At 45.1% G+C, this 27,445-nt stretch overlaps 1 protein-coding gene across 2 annotated transcripts in view; it reads right to left on the bottom strand.

Moving 5' to 3' along the window:
• LOC142573224 (proteasome adapter and scaffold protein ECM29-like) overlaps positions 1 to 27,445 on the bottom strand; it is a 233,850-nt gene that overhangs the window by 88,399 nt on the left and 118,006 nt on the right. For both annotated transcript variants that reach the window (XM_075682818.1, XM_075682819.1), the window contains 2 exons: positions 20,372 to 20,494; positions 11,645 to 11,733 (listed from right to left, as the gene is read on the bottom strand). In XM_075682818.1, coding sequence (XP_075538933.1) covers positions 11,645 to 11,733; positions 20,372 to 20,494 — 212 coding nt within the window. The remainder of the gene's footprint in view (positions 1 to 11,644; positions 11,734 to 20,371; positions 20,495 to 27,445) is intronic.

Raw genomic sequence — 27,445 nt, 5'->3', positions numbered from 1 at the left:
TGATGGCTGCGTGTGGTTGGATGCATTTGCCGTGGGCTGCTGTTCCACAAGATGTCGTAGTGCAGTCATTTGCCAAATGTGGAATTTCGCTGGATGACGATGCGCTGTGGGACGTAACAGCGATGACGATGGCAGCAATAGTAAGGATGATGACACAAGTGAAGACGAGAAGTCCAGTGACCATGCCAGCTACTAATAAATTTTGGTTATGGAATGCGCCCTTGGGTATGCTCTTTTTTTTTTCCCTGTTATACATGATATGGGGGGGTCTACTTACATTCGAGTCGACGTACAATCATGTAAACACGGTATATCAAACTCGGATATATCGAATCATTGTCTATAACGAGTAGTTTTAATATTTCCTTGAAAATTATATGCAGAAGTACAGCGATGTACTACGTTCACATCGAACTCTCATTTATCGCATTATCAATCTATTGAATGCTTTGCTGTACTGCACCTCTAAAAATGCTCTTCTCCTAACGGAGGTGCAATCACTTTTCACGCCGTCGGAAATACTTAACGGCGACAAATTTGTAACTGCACCCTTTCAGCAGATGCTGTCAAACAGGAGATTGAATGTGAAGAGCAGTACATGCCATTGAGAAAAAATGATTGTGGTGCTCTCAATTTCACTCGCTATAGATATGGATGACTTGTGTAAACTGCGGCCGTTCATTATCGGCAAGAGTCGATCACCATTCTGCTTAAAAAACACGAAAGGCCTCCCAGTTCGATAGGCATTCCACAAGCTTGAAAGTGTGACGACATCCAATCTTTAGTCCGAGTGGTTCCGGGAATGGGATGCCTGACTATTTGTCTTCTTGTAGACAATTAAGGCTTTTCGCAAATGGTGTTTTAGGATTCCGCAAGCTGCCAAAACGAATCAGACTATAACCTCAACTTGGAGGAATCATTACATTACAGTTTGAATTTAACAAAACCACCACACGCTGCATATGGCTTTGCAACCTCCCCCACCCCGCCATGCGGCAGTGGCATGCACAACTCGCCACTGTGCTTGTGATTTGCAGGTCCACGCTGCATGCGTTTCATTTGTGCTCGCATGGCTACAAGCAAGTGGAAATGGACTGGGCTGTTCTGCAAGCTGAAAACCATACTTTCAAAACTATCAGCATCAGCATGCGTGTAGTGTTGGCAGTCATTGACGCAGGGCCCAGAGGGGAATGGTTGAGAACGATGAGACGGGATGGCCGCATTGTGTCAGAGCACTGGGCGGTGTGCAAGAAGAGATGTATGGCCTTTATAAGGGCAGTCACGAAGCGAAGACAACCAATTCCAACAGGAAGTCGGTTCCGAAACCTGACACAACAGTACGCCTGGCCCATATACAGTAAAACCTCGTTAATTCGGCCCCTGTTAATTCAGAAATTCGGTTAATTCGGACACACCATCTGGTCCCATCAAACATGTACATAACCCTACGGCACGAAACTCCCATTAATTCGGACACTTCACGGAGCTCAGAGGCATGTGAGGCATATAGGATTGGGTGGCTTTAGGGGGTGTTCAAATCGCACCGCCAGCGATGGTGTCTCCGATTAGCATGCGTCTATCTCAAAGGCCATGCTTGCATGTGCTGGGAGTGCCGAAAGGCCGGAAATACGTCAAGGGCGCCATGTGTATTTTATTGCTACATAATAGACAAACCTACATATAAAAAAACATGGCAGCAATGACGTACTTCTGGCTTTGCAGTCGCTTTTGGCGCTTGGCACTACCACTGCATCGCTATGGTTATTGGCACGGTAGTTAACGGTCTATGCTAGCAACCCTAATCTATACATACATGTTTTTTTCTTTGTATTGCTGTCCACCATTTCCAACGTTGTCTTTTGCTTGTGCAGTTGTGTGGTTGCAGAGTTGTGCAACTTTTTTTCATTGTCGTTTTTATTGTGTTTATCGGTTTGCGTCAGGTGCATGTGCAAGGACGGCGGACCCTTTTTTTTTGTGTGTGTTAAATTTTGTTTGCGCTTTTGTTTTTCCGTTTATACTTTGTTTTTTCTTGACATCATGTGTGTACCCGTCGCTTCGTTGGCGCGCCTAGCTGGGCCACCATGTGCTCGTGTGCCCCACTGAAGCGGGCAAAGTATAAAGCGAAAGATTTGGCAACGAAAGTATAAATATTGAAAGCCATGAAGGCAGGGGTGCCTTGGCAGGTGATAATTAATAAATTAAACGTGAAGAGAAGCATGATCAGCACGTATGTGAAAAATGAAGCGGAGATTCTTCAGGTGTATGACAGCACCAAGTTCACTGACAACAGGAAGAGACTGCTAAAGGCAGCGCACCTGAAACTTGAAGAAGTGTTGTTAAGATGGATTGCCGATTCGCACGATGCGCAGCTGCCTTTGAGTGGCCCCCTTGTCTGTGCGCAGGCCGAAAAGTATGCGCTAAAGCTCAGCATCGAAGACTTCAAGACATCAGAAGGCTGGATCAACCCATTCAAGAAAAGACACGGCCTGGTCTTCCGAAGCGTGTGCAGCGAGAAAGGGGCTGGAGAATGAAGGCACTGTCAAAGATTGGAGGGCCGGACTGCCCGCATGCCTAGCCGATTATGATGCCTGCGACACTTTTAACGCAGATGAGACGACCCTCTTCTACAAAGCCTTGCCGGAAACCACCATCACATTTAAGGGGGACCCTTACGTTGACGGTAAACGAAGCAAGGATAGAATAACAGTTTTGCTGGCTGCCAACATGACTGGCACGGAGCGGCTACTGCTATTGATACTGTGGGGTTCTCCTCCGTGCTCTTGGGACAAAGGAACGACAACACAGTAGTGCAAACAATCACAAGGGCATTTATTGCACCTTTCATAGATCAATGCCTGCTAGCCGAGTTGCTATCCACAAAACATGCCGATGGGCGCGCGACAAATCTAGAAGTCCGACTTACCGCGACCTCATAGCGAGCGAATATGTTCGCTCCATGCTGGATCCCAACGCCTGGTCGTTCGCGTGTACGGTCACGCCAACGGTGGCGCATTCCAAGGCGGCCACGCGAGACGGTCTCGCAGAAGCATGGGTCGGCGGCGCGCGGGACGTCCACGCTGTTTGCCAACCCGCCGGGAAAGAGACAGCCCGTTCTCCCCTGCGCCCTCAAGTAACCCTGCCGTGAGGCGGCGTTAGCAACGCAACACTCGCGCCATCTCTCGCACTGCGCCCCAACCACATCGACCGCCGCGGGCATCACGCAGGCCACGCGGCGAAGCCGGATTACAGGAGACGCGCCATGCGGGAAGAACATATCAGGGGACGCGCAACAGTCGCGCATCCCCACATCCCCCCAACCTTAAATCACTACATATTCCGGCGAGACATGTGACGGTCTAACATCAAACTGTGCTTCGCGAACAAGGTAGAACATTAAACAGTGGCCGCGTCGAGGAAATGTCCACGCTGTCCATAGCATGCGAGCAGACATTGTCCTTGGCTGCACCGCTAGTGTCCGCCGGTCACAGCGGCAGCTTTGCAGACTCGACGGCACGATGCCAGGCCAGGACCCCGGAGACGACGACGCAGTAGTCGGTACGAACAAGCGTCGCTCGCGCCGACGCGCCCTGCTGGGAAGAGCCGCCGTAGCTGTCGGTGACCGCCGGCTCTTTTGTCCGCGCCGAGGGTTGTGAACTGGATGCAGGAGGCCGCCGAAGTCGCTGCGCCGAACTGGCCACAGCATCACCATCACCCGGGGTGACTCGATCGCAGTCCGGGGCAGCAGCGCAGACAATGTGCAGGTGACAGCAAGCCAGGGGTGACTCCAATCACGCTGCGTACACTCAACACACTCGGCAAACACTAAAGTAGTGCAAGGGAGAGGAATTATGCATGCACATCGCCCACGTGGTACGATGTTCAACTCGGCCAGCAAAAGATCGGGCAGCTACTCAGATGCTAAGTTCACGTGAACGAAGCTCGCTTTCTTGAGTCGAACGAGTAATTTCAATTCGTGCGAGGCTAACTAGAATGAGGGAAGCAACTTGCAACACCTCAACGCCACGGTCCACCAGGTTGTGTCCCTCCACGTGCGACAGACAGCCTCGTAAAGCCTTAGGCCTAAAGTGTCGCTACCCTGACAACAACCGGCATCCAAAAACAACACCCAGAATGCGCGCAAAACAGGCAGCCGCGAGGAGACGTCAGCTCTGCGAGGTGGTCCTACTCCGCTCGGTGCACACAGCATCCGAGTTGACGGCGCCCACCGTCCCAGGCAGTGTCGGAGCGCCCGGTGCCAGGCCGCAATACCAGTCAGCCCGTAGTGGCACCCGTGGCCCGCGGCCACCCGGCTCCCAGAGCCGCGACTTCATCCGAGTCAAAAAGATAGAAGAAGCTATTTACATAAGAAATTCGGACCACCCACGAGGCTTCCGTACTCACTCGCTACAGGCTTGCCACTGCTCCGCGGGCACTCAGCCTCGCTCTCCCAGGATGCAGACCACGTGGCTCTCGTACTGACGAATGTCATTAAAAAAACACTTGCGAAAAGGCTTAGCATGTTGACATGTTCAAACACACTACAGCCACCATCACCTCGCTCAAGAAAGCACGCCGCCAATGCTAGCGATCAAAATTCACGCTAGGCCTACGCTTCGGTTCAAACAAATGTCTTGAACGAAGCAAACTGTTAAATCTATCGTCCAATGTCCCAAGAGTCCCACGTTGGGCAGCCAGATGTGGGGTTCTCCTCTGTGCTCTTGGGACAAAGGAACGACAACACAGTAGTGCAAACAATCACAAGGGCATTTATTGCACCTTTCATAAATCAATGCCTGCTAGCCGAGTTGCTATCCACAAAACATGCCGATGGGCGCCCGACAAATCTAGAAGTCCGACTTACCGCGACCTCATAGCGAGCGAATATGTTCGCCCCATGCTGGATCCCAACGCCTGGTCGTTCGCGTGTACGGTCACGCCAACGGTGGCGCATTCCAAGGCGGCCACGCGAGACGGTCTCGCAGAAGCATGGGTCGGCGGCGCGCGGGACGTCCACGCTGTTTGCCGACCCGCCGGGAAAGAGACAGCCCGTTTTCCCGCCGCGCCCCCAAGTAACCCTGCCGTGAGGCGGCGTTAGCAACGCAACACTCGCGCCATCTCCCGCACTGCGCCCCAACCACATCGACCGCCGCGGGCATCATGCAGGCCACGCGGCGAAGCCGGATTACAGGAGACGCGCCATGCGGGAAAAACATATCAGGGGACACGCGAGAGTCGCGCATCCCCACAATACTTAGCAAAGCAGAAAAGCCGAGATGCTTCAAAGGCATAAAGAAACTTCCCGTAGACTATCGCTCGAATTGAAAGACGTGGATGACCTCAGCGATATTTCAGGCCTGGCTGCATGGACTGGACTGCCGCTTTTGTGAAAAATCGCACGAAACGCTAATTGTTCTAGATAACTGTAGTGCGCACAACAATGTGTCGGGGCTGACACACATACAGCAGCTTTTTTTTTGCCACCTAACACAATGGCTTCCCTGCAGCCTCTAGATCAGGGAATTATTCAGTATGTGAAAGGCCGATACAGAAGACAAGTGCTTGAGCGCATGTTGCTCTGTATGGAGGCAAAGAAAAAATATGATGTAACTCTGCTCAGTGGCGTGTACATGGTGGCGCATGTGTGGAGCAACACGCCACCCGCAGTAATTGCGAAGTGCTTCCAACACAGTGGTTTTGTCCGTGGCAGTGTTTCTTTGGAAGCCGGAGATGCGGATGTTAACCAAAATGCCAAGGAAGATGACAGTCGCTTTCACAGACTTCTGCCTCCGGACATCTTGCTGTACGAATACATACACATTGATAGTGACGTTGCCATTGCCGGTCACCTCAACGACAACAGAATAGTGGATGTACTAGGCGATGAAGAGCCCGACTCTGATAGCAAATATGAGCCTGTCATGGATGAGTGTGAAGTGCCGCGCCGCACTGCTAAAGAGGCCGATGACGCCCTTAAAGTTTTGGAGGACATCTGTGTCGTTTCTCCTGACAGACTGCGCAAACTGCCCCACCTACAAGAACTCTGAAATATTGTGCTTTCCGGGCAAATTTCTCCCTCGCAACAAGCAACAATAACCATTTATTTCATGAAGTAAAGGTATGTTGATGTTTTAGGCATTTTTTGAGTCATTATTGTCGAAACCTCGTTAATTCAACATTTGGTTAATTGGGACATTTTCTCCGCTCCCGTGAAATCTGAATTAGTGGAGTTTTACTGTATGAAGATCCGCCGTTTTAACAGCATACATGCAGCCGAGCCCATTCATGTGCGATTCGCAGTAAAGTGTGCTGATGGAGGCACAGCGCATACAGGCTAGTTCGCTTCCATGGCGGGTCCACTTCTAGCTCACCTTGAGCAAAAACATTCAATATGCACTATTGTATTGGACTGTGGTCTCGCGTCCGGGCAGGGTGTCTACCAAGTTGACACTTCCAAATTCCCTGAGTTTTCCAGGTTTTTCCTGAGCACCTTTGCAAAATTCTCTAAATAAGCCAGAACATTGTTTTATGTCAAGACGGGCTCACACCATGTTGCCCGATGCTGTCACTGTTTAGTAAGCATTTTGAAACAAAAAAAAATGATTTAATTCAGTTTGAATAGTAAGGAGTAATATCTATTTTATTCAAAAAGAGAACAGAAAGAAGGTGATAGTAAAATGAACAGCGGAAAAGATGGTAAAACCCATACTGAATCGAGTCGAGCACTTTCAAATACAAACGAAAAGGAGATGCATACAGAAGTAAATATTTTTTAATATGAGCTATTTCTATCAACTGATAGCAAGCTCATTGGTACGAGGCCTGAACTTTGTCACAACTAAGATTCTCTCTCAGTAGCTGGGAAGTCAACCTCAAGTGTCCTGACATACTCTCAGCCCAAACACAATATCTCAATGTTGAGTTTCACTGCATTAAAGGGTTTGGTTTGGATGAGGGACAGCTGCATCTTGGCGTCAGCCAACATTTTGTTTTCTTAAGCTCAAGCTCCTTCAAAGAGGCGGTGGCACGCTTCCTTTCTTGTTAATTCCTCAGTGCATCGGTCCTTCCTGTTCTCATCCTCCTTCCACCATGTGTTCGCCATAGCATAATCGAACTACATAGGTGCACACACTAAGGAAACTGTTTGGTTGTGTGCCCATCAAAAAAAGCAACAAGTCTGACAAACTTCCGCTAATCTTCATCTTATCGCCAACCAGCTAGGACAATGAGTTTTTGCCAGTCTTAAAAAAATAGAAAAGAAACGAAAACGCATACACGGCGGCATCCTTCCTATGCGCACCCCTGTGAGCACTAAACAAGCGAAAAACAAGCGGTCACCCTTTGAGCGATTAGGAATGAGACAGCCATCAGTTTCGCAAGCACAAAAAGCCGAAACTGCCCGCAAAACAAAATCCAAACGGCCGCCCGCCCGCTCGCACACCAGTGCGCGAGCGGTAGTATATTGATGCGCAGGAGCAAACTAGCGCTAAAACAAGCCATGCAACGAAAACCGAGAGAAATAGGCGCACGAAAAATATCCCCTGTATCCCCACATAGTGGCAGCACATGACAGAAAAGAAAAAGTTAGGAAATTGGCGCGCTTTTTAAACGTATAGACGGCGCCGTAAATATACGGCATCGACCATTTTCGGACTTGTTCGCGGCGCCGTATATTTACGTCATCGACCGTCAAAGGGCTAATCTTTTAGCAGATATTTTTTTATTGTTTTTATGAACTGGCTGGAAAAATGGTGTTTTCTAGAATTTTTATGTTTTACCTAAAAATTTTTGTTTGGCAACGTATGTTTTTGGAAAGAGAATTTCATTATGCACAACACGCTATGCTGTTGGAATATGATTTCTGGTGGTGAATTTTGTTTTCCCGAGACCTATAAAAAAACTACCATTTTCTCACGGTAACGAAAGAGTTAAGGGCTCCAATTGCCACAGGCATGTCCGAAAAAGCTCTTAAGGCATGCCAGTACACTTGTTAGGCATGTCGGTGCTCATACTGTGACAGGAGATGGGTGAGCACGCGTGTATAATTAAGGAATACATACTACGTCTCGTGACAATTGCCCCTTCTTACGCTTGTTATGCTTCACCGTGCAACATTTTTCTATTGAGGCGAAACTAACTTTCGGAGACTGGCATTGCGCAACGTGCTGTGCTTTGCGAGCTTCGAAGCCAATCACGAGGATTACAAAGGCGAAGTCAGTGCCATTGCTGACAGCGACAAATTCTTTCAATGAAAAACATGGTACCGCACGGCAAGAAGCTAGCGAACATAGAAGCAGCCAGGCCTAACGTTGTGCGGTGGTGGCTATGGCTGCCAGCGGATCTGCGTGCGAGAGCACCGGTTTGAGGTGGCGAGACAATCGAAATGGCCGTGGTGGTGGCTTTGATTAATGCAATTTCAAACCTGCAGTCAGGGCAATATACATTGACTCTGTGGAGTATGTGGTAATGCCCCGAAGCCGCACGAATTATCGGGCACGTCTGAAAAATCGGGCTTCTGGAAAATCGGTCGTTAAGAAGTCTGGCAATACCTTGTGCCGATGACATGGATTCAATGACAATTCGTTGCGATTTGTCTGTTACTGGAGCCAGCATTAAGACGACTTTTGTTCCCTTTTAATAAAATTACAGCTAATTTTCCCTGATAGAAGCACAAATTCCCTGAGTTTTTCCTGAGTATATCCAGACTATTCAAATTCCCTGAGAATTCCCTATTTTTCCGGTTTTCCTAGTAGGTAGACACCCTACTGGGTGATGCAAGCTTTTAGGATTAGCATTATTTATTTATTTATTTATTTATTCAATAGCACCAGCCGCCATTTGGTAGCCAAGGCAGAAGTGGTACAGGCCCTTTAGTGGGTATCAAGATGCAGCAAAGCAAGCATGATAACAAGCACTAATGCAAAAGCGAACACTACATTTATAGAATAAGAAAAGCAATCCCTTTTTGGTGGGTGTCGCGATGCAGCAAGGCAAGCATAATAACAAACACTCATACACAAACGAACACTGCACTTACAAAAGACATAAGCACAAAAATGAACGTAGGCATACTAGGTTTATAGTGACACGTGTACTTATATTTAACGGGCGACCACGTTTCGCCGCCTAACAAATGTTATCGCACAGCGCGGGACGCGTCTGCATGTATCCGAAGTTTCTGGAAAGTTATCGATGCTTCTATCCGCTGTCTGTTGTCGCCGAACCTTGTGTTATCTGATTTCATTATGCGACTCGAATGTTGTAGAACTTTGTGGAAGGCATGCGGGTGGGTCCCAACGATTAGTCTGGAACATTCGATGACTGCTGTATAAAAGCCGACGCACTTGACCCGCTGATCACATTTTCGACGATCGCCGACCGTGTTCGCCGCTATCATTGTGCTATAAGTGTAGCCTGTTTTTGTGGGCACAGGTTCGCCCAATAAAAGTTAGTTTTGTCTTTCACAGTATTTGCTACTGTGTTCTTCAACGTCACTACCACGTGACAATAGCGAAGACATGACAGCAGATAGGAATGACTTTTGATTTGTCATGCAGACTGCATCACGCGAGAGCCCGTTCCATTCAGATATCGTTTCAAGGAAAAAAAGAAAACTGGTAAGCTTTGGTTCGGCACTGTGGAACTACTATTGTCGAGTTATGTTTGTTGCGTGTTGGGTGTGCTGTATTGTCTTCCATGTAGGCCTCAAAATTCATTTTTGTTTCATTTTTATGATACTATGCAGCATTTTTAAGCGGTGCAACCTACAGCGGGATTGAAGGGTTTGAAGTTATGATCGCGCTCAGTAGGTTAGTGACGGAAACATGCCTTCTGTATGCGTTGAAAATAATTCAAAAAGCTTTCTTTTGAACTTCCCCAAAACGGTTTATGTCTACTTGGGTTTGCGGATCACGAACGAAGTCAGCATATTCCAGCAATGGGCGTATTAGTGTTGTGTAGGCTGTTAGCGTTGTTTTACTTGTGTAGTGCTTCAGATGATTTCTTAATAGCCAAAACCTGTTGGACGCCTTTAAGGCTATGTGCCCGATATGTGAGCTCGATCAAAGACCTTTACGAAATTGAGGAATATTGCATCTATTTGCCCACCCTGATCTAAACAAATCGTTTGATGTGTGAATAAGTTGGGTTACAGTTGGCAGACCGCACCGGAACCCATGTTGGCTAGTGGAAATTAAGTTGCTACTTTGTAAGAAAGAGCTCAAGTGCTTGAAGATGAAATGTTCCACAACCTTAACTGAACTACATAGTAGTGAAACTGGCCTATAGTTACTTACACAGTTTATCGCCGGATTTGTGAATGGGGATCATCTCTACAACCTTCCAGTCAGTAGGAACTTTAGAATTCAAAAGGCTTTCGCTATAAACGATCCCAAGGTATTTAGCACAAAATTCTGCATATCGTATGAGAAATGTATTAGGGATGCCGTCTGGTCCTGAAGGCTTCTTTTTGTCTAAATTGAGTAGGGCGGCCAAAACCCCTTCGACAGATATTGATAGGTCTGACAATTTAGGGCAAGGTGACCGAAATTCAGCGCCGTGCCTACTGTCCACTGAAAACTCTGAAGAGAAGTAATCGTTGAAAGCTGATGCAATGCAATAAGGATCTTCAATTTCACTTTGATTTGATCGAATTTTCCTAACTGGTTCTTTCTTTTGTGTCAGGTGTCTTCAAAATTTTGAAGGGTCAGATGTAAGAAAGTTATGCATTTTGACATAAAAAAAGTTACACTTAGATTGTTTTATTTTCGCGCGCAGTTCGCTATGGAGGGACTACAATGAAACGTGGCTTGCTCTCGATCTTAAGGTTCCTAGGCGCTTGATGCGACGTTTAAGCTGCAGCAGTTCACGTGTAATTCAGGGACTAGTGCGATTGATTTTTCTAAACTTTTGCAGCATGTACCTTGGGGTATATTCGTGTACAGTAGATTTAAAGTGGAGCCATAAGCATTGCGAAGACCATTACGACCATTTGCAATGTGCATCAGAGAAAAAAAAAGTCTACCACGTGCACTCTATTCTGCCTTAGAGAAGCAATTCCGAAAGTTCCCTCTTTTCACAATGTTGGAGAACTGTCCCGAGACCTACAGAGATCTCAAATAAGCTTCAGATAGGGATATTATATTTCAAATTATCTATATATTGAACTATTTTGCAACCACCTTTGAGTTCGATATATCTGGGGTTGACTGTAATATGACAACCAAAATTTTGGATGCCATACAGTGTCTTGATTGATTTTTCAGACATGATTGATTGGTACATTAAAAATGACTGCTTTTAAAAAAACTGGCCCCATCAGTTTGATCTCTGTACTCTTGCATTCAATGGCAAAGTGATTTCCCAAGTTTCCAAAATCCCTACAGCGACTGCAAATCAGCGTTGACTTCACACCAAATCGTAACTTTGGTAGCGGACACCTAGCGAAGCAGTGCTGGGTAGGCCTAACTGCCAAAATGCAGCCACGTTGAAAATTTGTTGCTGGCAAGCATAGTGGAAAATAGTAATGATAAGTCTACCACGATGCCGATATGTACGTATGAAGAAACAGCAAATCCATTGTACATGAGAGTGCTTCCTATAAGTAGGGAAATGAAGGTTCCTCTTGCAGATTTGAGCAGGTACTCACTTGTTGCACACAGCATGGATAAATTCCAGTGCCATGCCTTTCAGTTTGGCACTGGTGCTGCTGGGGTTGCTGAGCGTATCGAAGATGACCTGCAGCAACAGTGTAATCACACGAATCAAGAGAAGCATGCAGGTGTGAGGTAGAGAGGACAGTCTTAACCACTCAAGCGAGCAAAGCTTTGTTTGAATGCAAAAGTGGTTGGACACACAGCTCAACGAATTCTTAACAAATGAAGACCGGATCTAAACAGCACCACATTAGTGAATTGCTCTTTTACAACACAAAAAAGTTACTCTTACCTTGCCAGGACAGACACAACAATGAAAGACCAGTGGCAGCCTTTAGTTGCCACAGCAGCTCACCATGAAGACTGTTCAGGCCTATACTCCAGCTCAAAATGAACTTACAGTGCAGCAAAAGCTATGCGGCCAATCAAAGGAGGCAATGTGCAGGTTGTTTAAGACGTACTGGTGGGCTAGTTGGTTAGTCATGACGAAATATGGCAGCACAATTTGAAACAACGACGTAACACAGAATGAACAAACACAGCGCTCGGGTTCATTCAATCTGTGTTACGTCTTTGTTTCAAAGTGCACTGCCATATTTCATTAAGCAGGGTATCAGTGTATGACATATTATTCCGTGCCTGTGCCACTTTTTCTGAGGAGAACGGAGTAGATGATGCAGTGAGTGATTGGTGTGCCTGAACGTTTACAATAGCATTTGTTATGACGATCGTGTATTATTAGTGTGCGTGCAGCATCATTAACAGACACTTTAAGCTTCATAATAAGAGCAGAGGTGCATTTTCATGGAAAAGTAATGCAGATTCCACGTACTGCTGTAATCGGTGCAAGTGAAGCTTCCCCACCCACTCACACTGAAGCTTGTTTCACGTCAGCGAACCACTCTGAAAGAGTCCGTCTATGCCCACTTTAAGCAAGGCAGTGTTTAAACCTGTCGAATGCCACAAATAAAGACTCACTTCAACAAATGCATTCAAAGCCCATTTATTATGTGCCATTGCAGCTTTCAGAATTCTTAAGCGCCCACTCCACACATATGAAAGGGACACGTCATAAAACACTGAATGTGTTCAAAGAATGTTTACAGCATAATACTTCTGTGCCGGCAGTCGGACATGGAAGATGAGTATGTTTCTTGTGACTTTTTGCATGCTCTCATTTTTTGTCTGGTTTCATCAACTTTGAAAATCTGTAGAAAATTGAAAAAAAAAAGTGTTTACAGCCAACCATCCATTATTCGGTCTCCCATAATTCTTGCATGCTTGATTGTTTGGACAGCCCCACGACACCATCACTAGCCCCTTATATAAGGATGAATGAAATTTTGGACACCTTACAGTGTGTTGTGCAATCATTTGTACTCTGACTGCACAACCATCTACTAATATAGTCCCCAAGTCAAGCAGAAATAGCAATATTTTCATTTTATTTTTATTTTCATCAGCGACACAGTTGTCGGCCATGTTGCAGGTGCTCCGCAAAGCCATAACTAGTAAAGCCTAGTCAATCTAATAGTCGCCGATGAGAATTCAGTGCATGCATTGACTATATTTTCATCTATCTGTAGCAACAGCATGACAACGGTCTAGATATAGGCCGTAATTTTGCGCCAGTACCTTCCACGATTATCATCCATTGTCCCTGGCTGGCTGCTTTCACTGATCACACGTGCAGAGTATCACTCTGACTACTGGAAAAGCGTGAAAAGTAAGAAAAGGCACTGCTATGAAATCATGGCCATGGAACAACACCAGGGGCAAGCGTATGTGCGCGCAGTACACACACTGACAAACTTTGGCCACATTTCTGAACAATCACTTTCCAAAGATAACTCCATTCTCGCGACACGTGACTAGCATAGAACATGGCAAAGCTTAAGTTTTGCGATAGCATGCTTGGCATTGTGCCAAGAATGCCATCGCTCCTAGGTGCCTATGTGTATTGTTCTACAGTCACACGAAATTGAAGGTATCTCCAAAAGCGACAATCGTAGAATATGGCACACCCTTTTTGGCCACTTGTGGAATAAGGTCAATTATTTTTTGGGCATATCCAGTATTTCCGACCCCTGATTATTTGGATGTTTCGGTGGTCCCCGTTGAGTACAAATTATCGGTTATCGACTGCATTTGTTTATTTTTGTTTCTAGGCACACAATTTTCTGGTTGGTTGCTGCGCGAAGGTTCCACGAGCCTGGATGTGTTAAAATCAACAGGATATACAATTGCCATTCCATTGGCTCTGTACTAGGCTACTGCATTGAAGCACAAGCTGGAAAGAAAGTGAGTGAAGAGAAGGAGCAAAGAGATGAACATGCTTTTCTCTTTTTTTAGACAATTGGCATCAAAGCAAATGCATCATGACAACTACAGTGCAACCCCAATCCAGTACCCCACATTGGAAAATGAAACAAACACTTGGCAACAAATGCAAAAAATATAATAATACGACAAACTTGACATTTCAGGGACCTGTACAACCCCCGAAATGTCAAGTTTTCATCGCTTTATTATATTTTTTTTACATGGTGCATGTTTGTTTTATTTCACTATGCTCCTCCCTAGCCAGACAGTTTTTCATTGTTCTCTTCAGTACCCCGAGTTACGACAAAAAGGTTTGTGAATAGACTTTTTTTTAATGTTAATAGTCAGTTAACTGTGGTTTAGTGGCGCAAACGCGGCTAAGGCTATGCCAAACACAGGGTGTTTTATAATACTATTTAATAGGAGAAAGGCTGTGTTAATCTATATTTTGTGTAAAAAGCCAGTGTTGTCTAGGAATTTACGCACGCCAGGCAATGGGACTATCAAATCATCTCCTAAAATTAAAGCAGGATGTATAGGCATGTGCAGTTGATATAGGTTGTGCAAAAGGTTTCGTCTTTGTATTTCAATATGTGTGCATGAGAGTAATATATGCATGACTGTTAGTGGTTCTCGGCATTTTTTTGCACGTTGGTACATCTTCTTTTGTAAGTAAATAATTGTGTGTGAGGTGTGTGTGCCCAATGCGTAGTCGGCATAGAACTACTTCAAAGAACCGCTCCTGGTGGTTACACGACTTCCACTCACCAAGTACGGGTTTAGCAAGATGTAGCTTGTTGTCTGCACAATGGCCCCATTCGTGTTGCCACTTTGACGTTAAGGCCTGCCTAATGGCACGGATACTATCTTTATATGGAAGTCTTGTGCTTATTATGTCTTTGTACACTGCCATCGATGCACATCTATCAGCTGCTTCATTACCCGATATCCCAACATGACTTGGTACCCAGCATGAACGAATTGATCTCCCGTATTTGTTAAGCGTGACCATGTTTAGTATATCCCCTAGCAGGGGTTTGCATTCAGATTTCAGATGTAGAGCCTTCAGTGTACTTAAGGAATCAGTGTATATGACTGTGTTTTTGTGTAGCTAAGTGCAAGTCATTAAATAGTCGTACCCTTTTTCGTGAAGACTTTCACTGCTCAATCAGAAATGTTTTACCACAGGTATATTAACATAGTCGGCGATCAGCAAGGTCCTTGGGAGACTATATTGATGGCGGGTATCATGTCACTGTCACTCTTCCACAGACAAGGCATCCATACAAGCCGTTATTTAAGACATTAAAAACTATACAAACACTTATGTACTGCTTGATGATACAGAACCTATGTATCCGCCATATAATGGACACCGAAGCAGGGAGCTATGTTCTTTTGCATGCTACTACTACGCAGTGCACACAAAGCATGCTGCGGCGCCTTGGCACGCTTCGTAGCCTTCACTACTTCATTGCATGTAGATCTTGAGCTAATTCAGGGTGTCTGTCAAGTTGACATTTTCAAGTTCCCCAAGTTTTTCAGTTTTTCCCTGAGTGACAGAGAACTTTATTTTATGTCAAGACAGGTTGGCCTGATGCTGTCACTCTCTCAAGTAAGCATTTTAAAAAAATTTAAAAAAAACTTAATCCAGTTTGAATAGCAAGGAGTAGTGTTTATTTTATTCAAAACAGAAAACTGAAGTGAGGGGATAGTAAAATGCACAGCAAATAAGATATCTTCGAAAAAGAAAACTAGTAAAGGCAATTGCAAATCGAGTCGAACATCTTCAAATACGAACAAAAAGAGATGCATACAGAAGCAAATATTTTCAAAAATGAGCTATTTCTATTAAGTGATAGCTAGACCATTGGTATTAGACCCGAACTTTGTCACAAGTGAGATTTTCTCAGCAGCTGGAAAGTCAATGTCAACTGTCCTCACATACTCTCAGCCCACGTACAATGCCTCTTCTTTGTGTTTCACCGCTTTCAAGAGTCTATATTGGTTGGATGGGGGTCACCTGAACCTTTGGGTCAGCCAACACTTTAATTTTTAAGCTGAAGCTCCTTCAAGGAAGAGGCGGCACAGTTCTTTCCCGATCATTCCTCAATGCGACAGTCATTTCTGTTCTTGTCATTGTGCCGTGCGTTCACCCGACGGACTATTTGAAGCATCCTCTTGGTCAGTTGTACAGTCAACATGTGATTTTTCACACTCCCTAGGGGCCACAAAAACGTCCGAAAAATCAAGTCGGGCAGCCCAAAAAAAAATGGATGCATGTCTTTTACTGCCCTTAAGGGCTCAAATCGTCACAGGCACCTCCGAAAAAGCTCTGAAGAGCTGCCAGTACACCTATTAGGCATATAGGTGCTCGTACTGTCACAGGAGACAGTGGGTGCATGCGTGTATAATTATGGAATACGCACTGTGCCCCGTGACAATTGCCCCTTCCCATGCTTGTTGAGCTTCACCGCAATACTTCACCTACGCTTCGCCGCGTAACATTACTGTCCTTAGACGAAGCTGCCATTTGGGGACCGGCATTATGCAACGCGCATGCTTTCTAAGCTTCGAAGCCAATCGTGAGGATTACAGAAGAGGAGCCGGTGCCATTGCTGACAGTGACGAATTCTTTCAATGAAAAACATTGCACCGAACGGCAAGAACCTTAATAGTGAACATCGAAGCAGCTAAGCCTCGTGTTGCCGCGGCGGTAGCTACGGCTGCTAGTGGATCTGCATACGAGAGCAGTGGTTCGAGGCGGCGAGATAATCAAAACGGCGGTGTTGGCTTTGATTGATGCCATTTCGGACCTGCGGTCACGGCAAAAAGTCCAGAAGATTGGACAGCAAAGGGTTCTTGCGTGTGAAATTACGGACGTTCTTATACATTGACTTTATGGGGCCCGTGGCAGTGCCGCGAAGCCGTCCACATTATCGGGTATTTCCCTAAAATCGGTGTCCGAAAAATCACTCATTGACTGTACACTGGCAAGTCCTCCCGCTGACGACATGACGTCAAAGAAAATTAGTTACAATTCCTCTCTTTTACCCGGGCCAGCAGTAGAGCGACTTTCATTAGCCAATTTCCCTGATTGAAGCACAAATTCCCAAGTTTTCCCTGAGTTTTCTAGACTATTCAATATCCCCAAGAATTTCCGGTTGGTAGACACCCTGTCATTTCTTGTATTAATAAAAATGGACAACATTGTATTCTAAGTAAGCGAAAGATTGAACATGGCAAGTTTCAATAATGTTCACTGCACCACAATACAAGGAAATACAATGCAGTCTACATATAACGATACCCTCTATAACGATATATTGATTATAATAATGAGTCAACTTGAGAGTTTCAGCTTATGCATTAGGGCTATGAGAAAAAGAAAACATATATTACAATATTTTCTTCACTGCATATCCGACATAAGGATAAATATTTGCCTTCTGGACAGCCTTTTCCATACAGAATAATCCTGATATCTGAATTGCTAGGTTCCCCAGAAATGAATGATGCCGAGACGGGATGATGTTTGCCTACACAAGTTCGTATCTGCCACGATCACTATGCAGCACATCCCGCGCACCCGCCGATTGCGAAAGCCACGGAGAGCATCGCGAGTTGACGTAGCACACCACAAGATGGCGCCAGCCGCTTCACGTCTGCGTCGCCCGCGATTGTGCTTCACTATGGTATGGAACTATGCTCAACACATAAACAGAGAGACACAAATTTCTCAATGCGGGACCATAGTCCTGCAATTTTCTTCTACTAGTCCTGAAGCTTTTGCATGGCACGGAGGATGTGCTTCCTGAGCTGCACACAGCAACAACGCCATGGCATTGTCATCGACAAAATGGCCACAGGGGAGGAAGGTGCACAGAGCAACTACCATTAGCAACATGTAATAGTTGCATACATCCTAATAAGTTGCTGATCTTTTCATTTACATGGTGCAAGTAATGATGTACAGAACAGTGACTGGCCAATGTGACCTAGATTCAACCCGGAAATTAATCCAAGAATTGGTCTTCAGTTTTCTCATGATCCTAATACATGTCGCTGTTTTGAACAAAAGGAAATATGAGAACTTCTCAAGTTAGTTTACATTTGCTTGCTTAAGGCGAGCCCTGCTCTTTGGAGCCAAAACTGACCTAAATATCTTTAAGCGTCCCATTGCTCCAGATTGGTGCAGAGCATTTCTTCTTGCTTGATTGGATCCCTGTATCATCCTTGATTGATTTAGCCTCTCCTATAGTCATGTTAAACAGGATGTGGAATGTTTTTCCTTGTTTTTCAATTTGTTTTTGTTGGAAAAATAGACAAATAGAAATTGCACTGGGTAAAAATACAGACAAACATTATGATGGAAACCTTTGCAAAGTAATCATTTGTCCCGGGTGTTATAATGGGTCCATATTTTTAAAAGTTTGACATGCTGTAACTTTGGTTCAAATCAGCCTAAAAAATTCATTCTTGTACTACTGCATGCTCCAATTAGTCAAGATCATTTTTATATGTCGATATATATTACACCACATATAGTTTAGTGAATAGCCCACCTCTAAGCAAGCTATACATATTTTTTTAGTCGTAGAAAGTTACGTACAATATTTCTTTCTCAGAAAGAAGAAAATTTACAGAAGAAAAAAAAAAATGGGCTGATGTGCATATGGCAGACATTGCCAAATTCTAACTGGAAGCTTACCACTATCACTGAAAAGAAGGGTGTACAGTCAATGGATTCTATCACTGCTAATATAAGGGGCCAAAGCTTGGAGACTGACAAAGAAGCTACAAAACAAGTTAAGGGCCATGCAAAGAGCGATGGAACGAAAAATGTTAGGCGCAACGCTGGGAGACGCGAAGAGAGCGGTGTGGATCAGAGAGCAAGTGGGAATAGCCGATATTCTAATTGACATTAAGAGAAAAAAATGTAGCTGTGCAGGCCATGTAATGCCTGCACAGCTACATTTTAACCGTTGGACCATAAGGGTTACAGAATAGGTGCCAAGAGAAGGGAAGTGCAGTCAAGGTCGGCAGAAGACTAGGTGGGGCGATGAAATTAGGAAATTTGCATGCTGAATGGAATTGGTTAGCGCAGGACAGGGATAGTTGGAGATCGCAGGGAGAGGCCTTCCTCCTGCAGTGGACATAAAATAGGCTGATGACAATGGTGATGATTTACTATGCAAGCCCATGGAAATGCATAAACTCTGCAAGTTTCATCAAGATCTACTCAAAACAAAAAAAAAAAGTTATTAGATGCAGGATCTCCCCTTAAGGCTAACATTCCTGAACTACACTAATAGCCAAGATATTGAAATTGGGAAACAATGCAGGATATGAAAATAGGCCTGCTCCACCTGCCTTTTTCTGCCCTTCATTTATCAAACACTGGTGCTTGCTACACCTTCAGACTCTAAGGTCACATTTTAGCCCATTATTCCACTAGAGGTGCCGGTCACTTCTAATGTCATCACTTGCTTAAAACTTGCACCTCATCATCTGCTTCACATTGCTATCCCAGTGTTGACAGTAGCTGGGGGCATGGATGTGCTTTGAAAAGATGAGGGAAGGAGAATTGTCCATCAGATTTCAAGCAGACCTCTCACTGGCTGCATGGTGAACTGGAAGAGACTCTAGTGACAACATGTCAGTGGTCCTTTGCGTGCGGTGGTGCTTCACCACCGGCAGCAACACATACATCTGAATGGCTTAGTCCTGTGTTAGCAACACTGCTCACAAAGTTGCTCATGTGATTACTGTTGTTGTCCAGCAGAAAGGATGGGTCAGCTTTTCTGTGACCCCAGCAGCCATAGCCAGCACCAAGGTTACATTTGCACTGTGCACTCAAACTCAGGGTGCTCCTGGCGTCATTAATGGCAGGCCAATTGACATTTAACAGCCTGAAGAGTTCAGCCCAGAGAACTCCTACACTTCCCTTTTTCATCTCATAAGATTGCCGCATTATATGACAGGGGACAGTACAGAGATCTCTTCAATCGGGCCACACTTTCTGCTCTAGTAGGAGAGAGAGCCATATTTTCATTTTCAATAAGACAGTACTGCACGTGCCATGTGCATTGCCATCTGCAATGCATAAACAAGCGGAACTGCATGTTTATACATTAAAACTTGTGAAATATTAGCTAATGCTCAAGTTATATTTTTCAGCAAGCGGAAACATTCTGCAATTTTCATATCGCTCCTGACTAACGCACACAATATGATGACGCGAACTTCAGGGGCTTCACTCTCTCATCCGTTGGATGCATCCTTTCCTTCTTTCATCTTTGGCTTGCAAAATCCACTAAGAGATGTAAGTGGTGAAGGGAACGGCTTGTTTTCCGAACCATTACAAGATCGCAACCCAGGTTGTCTACGAAACCCACCATTAGTGCCAGGGGCAGCATGGAAGCAGCTCGGTTCGACTTGGTCAGGCACGGCAGGATTTTGAGTCGGAGCCGGGTGTCAGCAGGTGTGCAGCGCTGGTCAGAGCTCAGAGCCGAGGAGCCCTGCAACATGGCGGAGGACATCATCATGCACGTGATCTGCTCCTTGCTCCCCCTGTCATCATGATGATGGCATGGACTGATGTAAAAGCTCTGCATGTCAAACTTCCACAGTAAGGCATGCTTATTTCCACCACAAACAGGCCTCAAAATGTCATTCTAGTATTATCTGGTCTAGCAATGGCTACCCATTGAAATTTCAGAAGACGGATGCTCCTTAGCAGAAAGGCACAATGGGTACCTGAGAAAATTATGTACTGTACCTATTAGGCACACACTCACACCTGAATGGCCTCTACGTCCTCTCACTGCCTTCAGCCATTGTTCTACAGCGCAGGAAATGTTTTCCCAGAGAGAAGATGCTGTGCTGGGCATGGTTCATGCTCTGCTGTATGCTCTCCTCCACAGTGCTTTGCCCTTGACACTCATCCACATTGTGGTGCACATTTAGAACACAGAGGTCACCCATAGGAGTGAAACTTCGTCATGACGTGACAGAATTGTCCCGTCATAACAGACAGTCATGGCATAACTGCCATGTCATGACGGCACTGCCTTCTTAGCGTTTGCTACACAATAACACTGCCACTTCCACTCCATCAAATGTATGCACAACAGTTTCACATGCAGTCTTTGCCAGAGAGTTGAACCTCTCCCATCCTGGTTGACGTTCCGATTCAGATAAAGTAGATGCAGACAAATTCTTTGTCCCACCTTTTTTGCTGTCCTTTGCCTCATTTCGCTCTGTTCAACAAGAAAGTAGTTGAGTTTCACTTTAGCTCTGGAGTGAAAAAAAAAATAAGAAAAGGTTTCAACTATTTAAAACCGGTACTTTGCGTACATAACCAAAGGCTAATGGGAGGGGGAGGAAGAGAAAGGAAGTTACTCTGTACAAAAACTCGAACCAGCACAATGAACAACACACAAAAGCAGGGGTACCCGAGTACCCACAGTGACCTGACATTTCAGATTTCAAAGTACCGAAAGGCTCAGGACTCACAAAGGCTGCTGAATAGACTTCTAGGGTGCCAAAGTACACTGAAACATTGTCTTTGACTCATTGCATCTTTTTTTTCATTTTTTCACTGTAGTCAACATGCTTTTTACAAAATTTATGGCTAATCAAATTTTAAGTTAAAAAGCAGTGTAGAGTTGCTGAAGCCACAAGCCACACTAAAGCTGCAAGAAATTTTCTCATTAACTTGCAGCCCCTTAGATTTCCATTACAGCCTCCACCAAACTATTTTTGATTTGCTACTAGATTAACTGACTACTCTGACCATGACACAGCATATTTTGCCGATCTGCTGGTAGATTCTCTTCGGCTAACCACATCATAGAGGATATGCGCACTACAGCACCTTTCCCGATGCATAGATGCCACCTTTTGGAATACTCAAACCTAGAGTAGGTCAGCTGTAGAAACACCTCGGCTTCCACATGGCATGGTGTCAAAAGTGGAAAAGTGCTGCGAGCACAGAATAAGGGAGTTGCCAGAGTGAGGAAGTTGCTTCATGGCCTCCAAGATGTTCAGCATGCACCGTGTGCTGCCTGATCATGGAGGCAACGCCCACTGATTTGGCAGCGTGGCCAGATTGGCATGCTGCCAGGCTACTTCATAGTTCATCATCATCATCATAGTTACATCATAGTTACTTGCAGCAACACATGCTGCCAGATTGCAATGAGCATTGAAAGATCCCTATATCTTTATTATTCAACTAAAAAAAAATGTTCCTTATATCCTCTTCTAATACAATTTAGATTAATTAAAATGAGAACTTAAGGGCAAGTGTTTATACAAAAATTTCAAATACAATTACTTAAGCCTCAAAAATAACTAACTTCAATATAACTAAATGCTCGATATAACTATGTATTTCACTTTCTATAACTCCTTGTCCATAGAACACCGTGTATTTTGAACGTTAATATAATGAAGTGTGCTTATACCCAATTTCAATTTAAAGGCCATCTGCAACGAAATTTCACTTGGGCTAAATTGACTACAAATGCCTAGCGTATACTCTCAAAGTACTCTTGGAAAAGCCATAGTGCTGGTAATCGCCTAATTTTGTTATTAGCAGTTATTAAATAGCACCTAAGTAGACGACATGTGCACCTGGCGACAAAGCTTTAGCGATGCGGATATGGCAAACATTGAAGAACCGTACACAATTGTTTATCTCTCAGTTGCACCATGTTGCACCTAGGCAGCCAGGTGCATTGCTCGCTCATCATTTGCAAGTTTACGGGCGCCTCTCTCGGCATGTGTTCTCCTTGCTGCGCTCATGATTTGAGCTGTTGCAAGAATGCCAATGCGTTGCATGGTTGTCGGGCACTCGAATACGTACTCGAATTTGAGTGGTGGTTGTGCAGTACACAACAGTGAGTAGAGGAAGGCCGAACATGGTCTTTCCTGTCCCAGCTTTCAGAGCGAAAGCATGCACCACGGCATAGCAGGCAAGTGCAACGCGGTCCAGCCAACGCACACAAAGCTTGTAAACTGCAGTTCACGAAGCAGCACAAGCTTCATTTCAATAGCACAGTCACTTATCCATCAAGATCTGCTTGGCAAACGCCTTCTCGGGGTGACTATAAGTACTATATGCCACAATGTTGCAACGAAAACCAAAGGTAACATTCAAAGGTAAGTTGTACTCAAGGGCGATATTCTCGTGCGATCATTTCCGGTAGTGCATCATCTTCAAAATATTTCGTGCATCTTCCCACTGGACCTGTCGAAGTAGACAAACGAAATACTTTCTGACAAAGCGCCAGAAGTGTTAAAACTTGTTGGCGGGCTAGTTGGTATGAATCCATGATAGAGTGTGCAAGCACGGCTGAACGAGGATGTAGAAAGAAACAGTTACACAGAAACAGTGCCAACTTTCAACTGTAGATTTTATTTTCGCACGCATTGATAAATATATACCATACAAGTGGAAACAAATGAGACAGCAAAGAAAGAACATTCAGTGGTGCATGTCTATAAACCGTACACTCGCACAAGGTGTGGTCAAAACACGCACTGCCATAGTTACAACGATCAACCGAGAAATCATATCTCTTTTTCAGATAGCGAAACTGATGGCTTGTTGATGCACGTTTCTTCTAATTTTACAATTTCATAAGCCTCCACAATCTCCCTTGTCATCCTGCTATGAGCCCTATAAAATATAAGTACTTTCAAACATAGGTTTGCAGGGACCATCTCGGCAATGAATGCCCAAATGACCGAAGGTTGCCCAATGACATTATATTGATGTTCTTTTCTTTTAGTCTCTTTTAGTTCACTAGGCCGCGCACCCTACATCGTCCCTCCAGCTTGCATATCTCATTGCACCCGTCATACTTTTCAAGCTTCCCGACCTCGTGCCTGAACTACCACCTTTGCCACATCATTTTTTTTTCCCGTACTGCAGCAGACTGAAACGACCTACCCAACGTTGTCGCAGCCATCACGTGCTCATCCAACTTTGCCAATAATGTTACTAGTCATGTTTCGTTGTGTTAACACTTGCTCACCAAAATATATGTACCCACCCCTTATGTAATACCCCTCGTGGGTCTTTAAGGTAATAAAATGAAATGAAATGAAATCTGCCAGTGTGACCAACATATATTCTTCCGCACGAAAGCGGAATGGCATAGACAACGTTATGAGTGCAGGCTACAAATTGTTTGCGACATTGAGTAGAACATGTGTTCCTCTTGTTATTCTCTGAATTAACCTGTTTGCATAGCTTCTTTAGACGCTCAGGGGCAGAGAAAACCATGTCCACCCCCAACCTTGCCACTATTCTTCCGAGATTATGTGAAATACAACGAATGTATTGCACCACAGCAACTTTCTTTGCTCTAGCAGTGGAAATGCTTCCCTTCAATGCGTTTTTAGCTTATGAAATCGCAAAATTAGAGGAAAGGTGTGTGAGCAAGCCATCAGTGTCGCTATTTGAAAAAGAGATACAATTGTTCGGTCTATCCTTATTTGAAAATGCTTTGGACATGTACGATTCAATCGATATGGACCCATAAATGTTCTTTTTTGCTATCTCGTTTGTTTCCGCTCGTATGGTATATACTGTATTTACACGATTGTAAGTCGACCTATCTTTTTATTTTAAAATCTGAAGTGGGGGGGGGGGTCGACTTACAATCAAAACTACATGGCACTGCAAAGAAAAGCGAGACCAATGAGATTATTAGGGGAGCTACAATGTAGCTACAATTTTATGTTTGCTCTACGGCCCTACCCGTAGCTTTCCGCCCTCCCGTGCATTTTTTCACTTTTTGGAAGGGTTATTCAACATTTTTTAGAGTTTTACAGCGCACACAACACTCATGGGGGCGGGTGTCGATAGTTCATGGAAGTGCCACTGTTCCACTTGCGGCGTCATCCTCAGAACAGCAGTGCTTGCGGGGAGTATCAATAGTTCATGGAGGAGCAGACACCGCTCACGTGTTTCTCTTTTCGTGTAGTTCTGTAATTTCATGCGTTCGATTTGACTGCCGGCCACGTGCTACTTCCGTGCTTCCTCAGTCGTCATGAGTGCTCCGAGTCCACTAAACATTTGGCACTCGTTCACAACAGCGGGCTCCCATCCAACAACGGAGGGCTCGCATCCGTCATTAAGTCAACGGCAACCGAAGAGGATGCTCGACTAGCTGCAGTGGGAAGGACGGCGCAGAAACATACGCTGAAGAAACAAATAACTGCGCAACGGGCCGCAAGTTTGATGTTTCTTAATGGGTGGTGCAAGAGTGGCGACTGCAGCGAAGCAAAATTTTTACCTGCGACAGCAAGTGAAGAGGTTTCCGCGGGCCGAAGTCAAACTTTCCGGAGCTGGAGGCCAAGCTTGCGGCGTACGTCGCTGAAATGCATGATCGGTCTCTGCCAGTGACATACGACATGGTCATGAGACAAGCCTGGCTCGTCACCGTTTAAGGACCTGCTAGTCCGTCAGTACGAGTGGCTGGCGGCAGAAGACCACGAACTTATGCCAATCGGACATGTCAAAAGAGCCTCCCTGATGGCTGTGTGTGGTTGAGTGCTTTCGGCATGGACTTATGTGTGTATGCAAATGCACTTATGTATGCAAATGCGAATTCTGCTAGACAACTATGAGCTGTGGGACCGTAGCAGCAATGACAATGGCAGCATTAGTGAGGACAATGGCACAGGTGAAGATGAGTAGTCCAGTGACCATGCCAGCTACAAATAAATTTTTGTTATGGAATGCGGAGACCATGGAGTGCAGACGTGCTTCGTCTTGGCTCCGCTACTTTCCTATGTTTTTGGCGGATTATCAAATTTTTCGTGGAAATTCTTCTTACCAGTGATCGGCGGAAGCTTCACGGACTCCCCCGACATCAAGTTTTGCCAGGTGGGCCCATTTTCTGGCCTATTATCAGTGCCTTTTGTCCCGCCATGCAGGCGGGGCAAGCTAAGCCTAGCACCTCCACGTACACCACCATAGCGTGGCTGCCACTGCGGTGGGGTGTGCCAAGCCTAACAAGTCGCCGGACCTCATTGGAGCTCCCAGTCTCCAATGGCAACAGGCCAGGCCTTTCCCGGGATCAAATGGAAGTCGTCCAGGTAGAAGGAACAGAGATTAGGCTGGAAGATTTTGGTGAGGATCTAATAGGCCTCTTTCGACACCTATTAGATCCGGAGGAGACTCGGGCCCCTCAAGGCTACTAGACTCCTAGTCTATTAAGAGATTATAACGGCTACAACTTTCTTGACACAATATGTGCCCGTTACATCCAGCACACCGAATACAATGGTGTCACAAACGAGAAACTGGACACAAAATTTAGCGAAGCAGAAATTTGGGTAGTCCTGTTGTAAGGGGGCTTCGGGCCTCGTCGAGCTGCCTCTACTGGAGCAGCTTTTACTTGCAGCCTCCTCCATCAAGTAGATGAAAATAAAGTTGTTATTATTATTATACGAACTAAACACCTGATCGGCACCTGGCCCGGACAGGGTTACCAACACGACTCTCCGTAACCTAGACGACAAATCAATCTCCAAAATCGCGGCCTACGTCAACGATTGCTGGCGAGGTGGCTCCCTTCCCGAAGCATGGAAACGGGCCCCTGTTATCATGGTTCCTAAAGCAGGCAAGCAGGTTACGCTCGATAACAGGGTGTCTACCAAGTTGACATTTCCAAATTCCCTGAGTTTTCCAGGTTTTCCCTGAGTGCCTTTGCACATTTCCCTGAGTGATGCAGAACTATGTTTTATGTCAAGACGGGCTGAAACCATATCGCCGATGCTGTCACTCTTGAGTAAGCATATGAAAAAAATAAAAAAGCAACTTAATCCAATTTGAATACTAAGCAGTAGTGTTAATGTTATTCAAAAAGAGAATAGAAGGCAGGGGTTAGTAAAATGCACAGCAAATAAAGTGTCTTCGAAAAAAATTGCAGATGAAGTCGGACATTCACAAATACGAATAAAAAGGAGATGCACATAGAAGCAAATATATTCGAATATGAGCTATTTTTATCAACTGCTCGTAAGTCAACCTCAACTGTCCTGACATACTCTCAGCCCGCGTACAACGCCTGAGTGTTGTGTTTCACTGCTTTAAAGAGTTCATTTTGGTTTGGATACGGGACACGTGCATCTTGGCATCAGCCAAAACTTTGTTTTTTGAGCTCAAGCTTTTTTAAAACGGCGGCAGCAAGCTTCCTTTCCCGTTTATTCCTCAATGTGTACATCATTTCTGTTCTTGTCCTCCTTCTGCCACTCGTCCGCCCCGAGGACCATTTGAAGCATCTTGGTCAGTTGCACAGTCCACGGGTAATTTTTAAAACTCCCTAGGGGTTGCGAAAACGTTCTAAAAATCGGCCAGTTGGAAAAAAAATTAATGCGTGTCATTTACTGCCCTCAGGGGCTCAAACCGCCACAGGCACATTCGAAAACGCTCTGAAGGCCTGTCGGTA

The sequence above is a fragment of the Dermacentor variabilis genome, chromosome 2 (genome assembly GCF_050947875.1).
Source record: "Dermacentor variabilis isolate Ectoservices chromosome 2, ASM5094787v1, whole genome shotgun sequence".
Classification (NCBI taxonomy): Eukaryota; Metazoa; Arthropoda; class Arachnida; order Ixodida; family Ixodidae; genus Dermacentor; species Dermacentor variabilis.
This window is presented reverse-complemented; position numbering and strand designations above follow the sequence as displayed.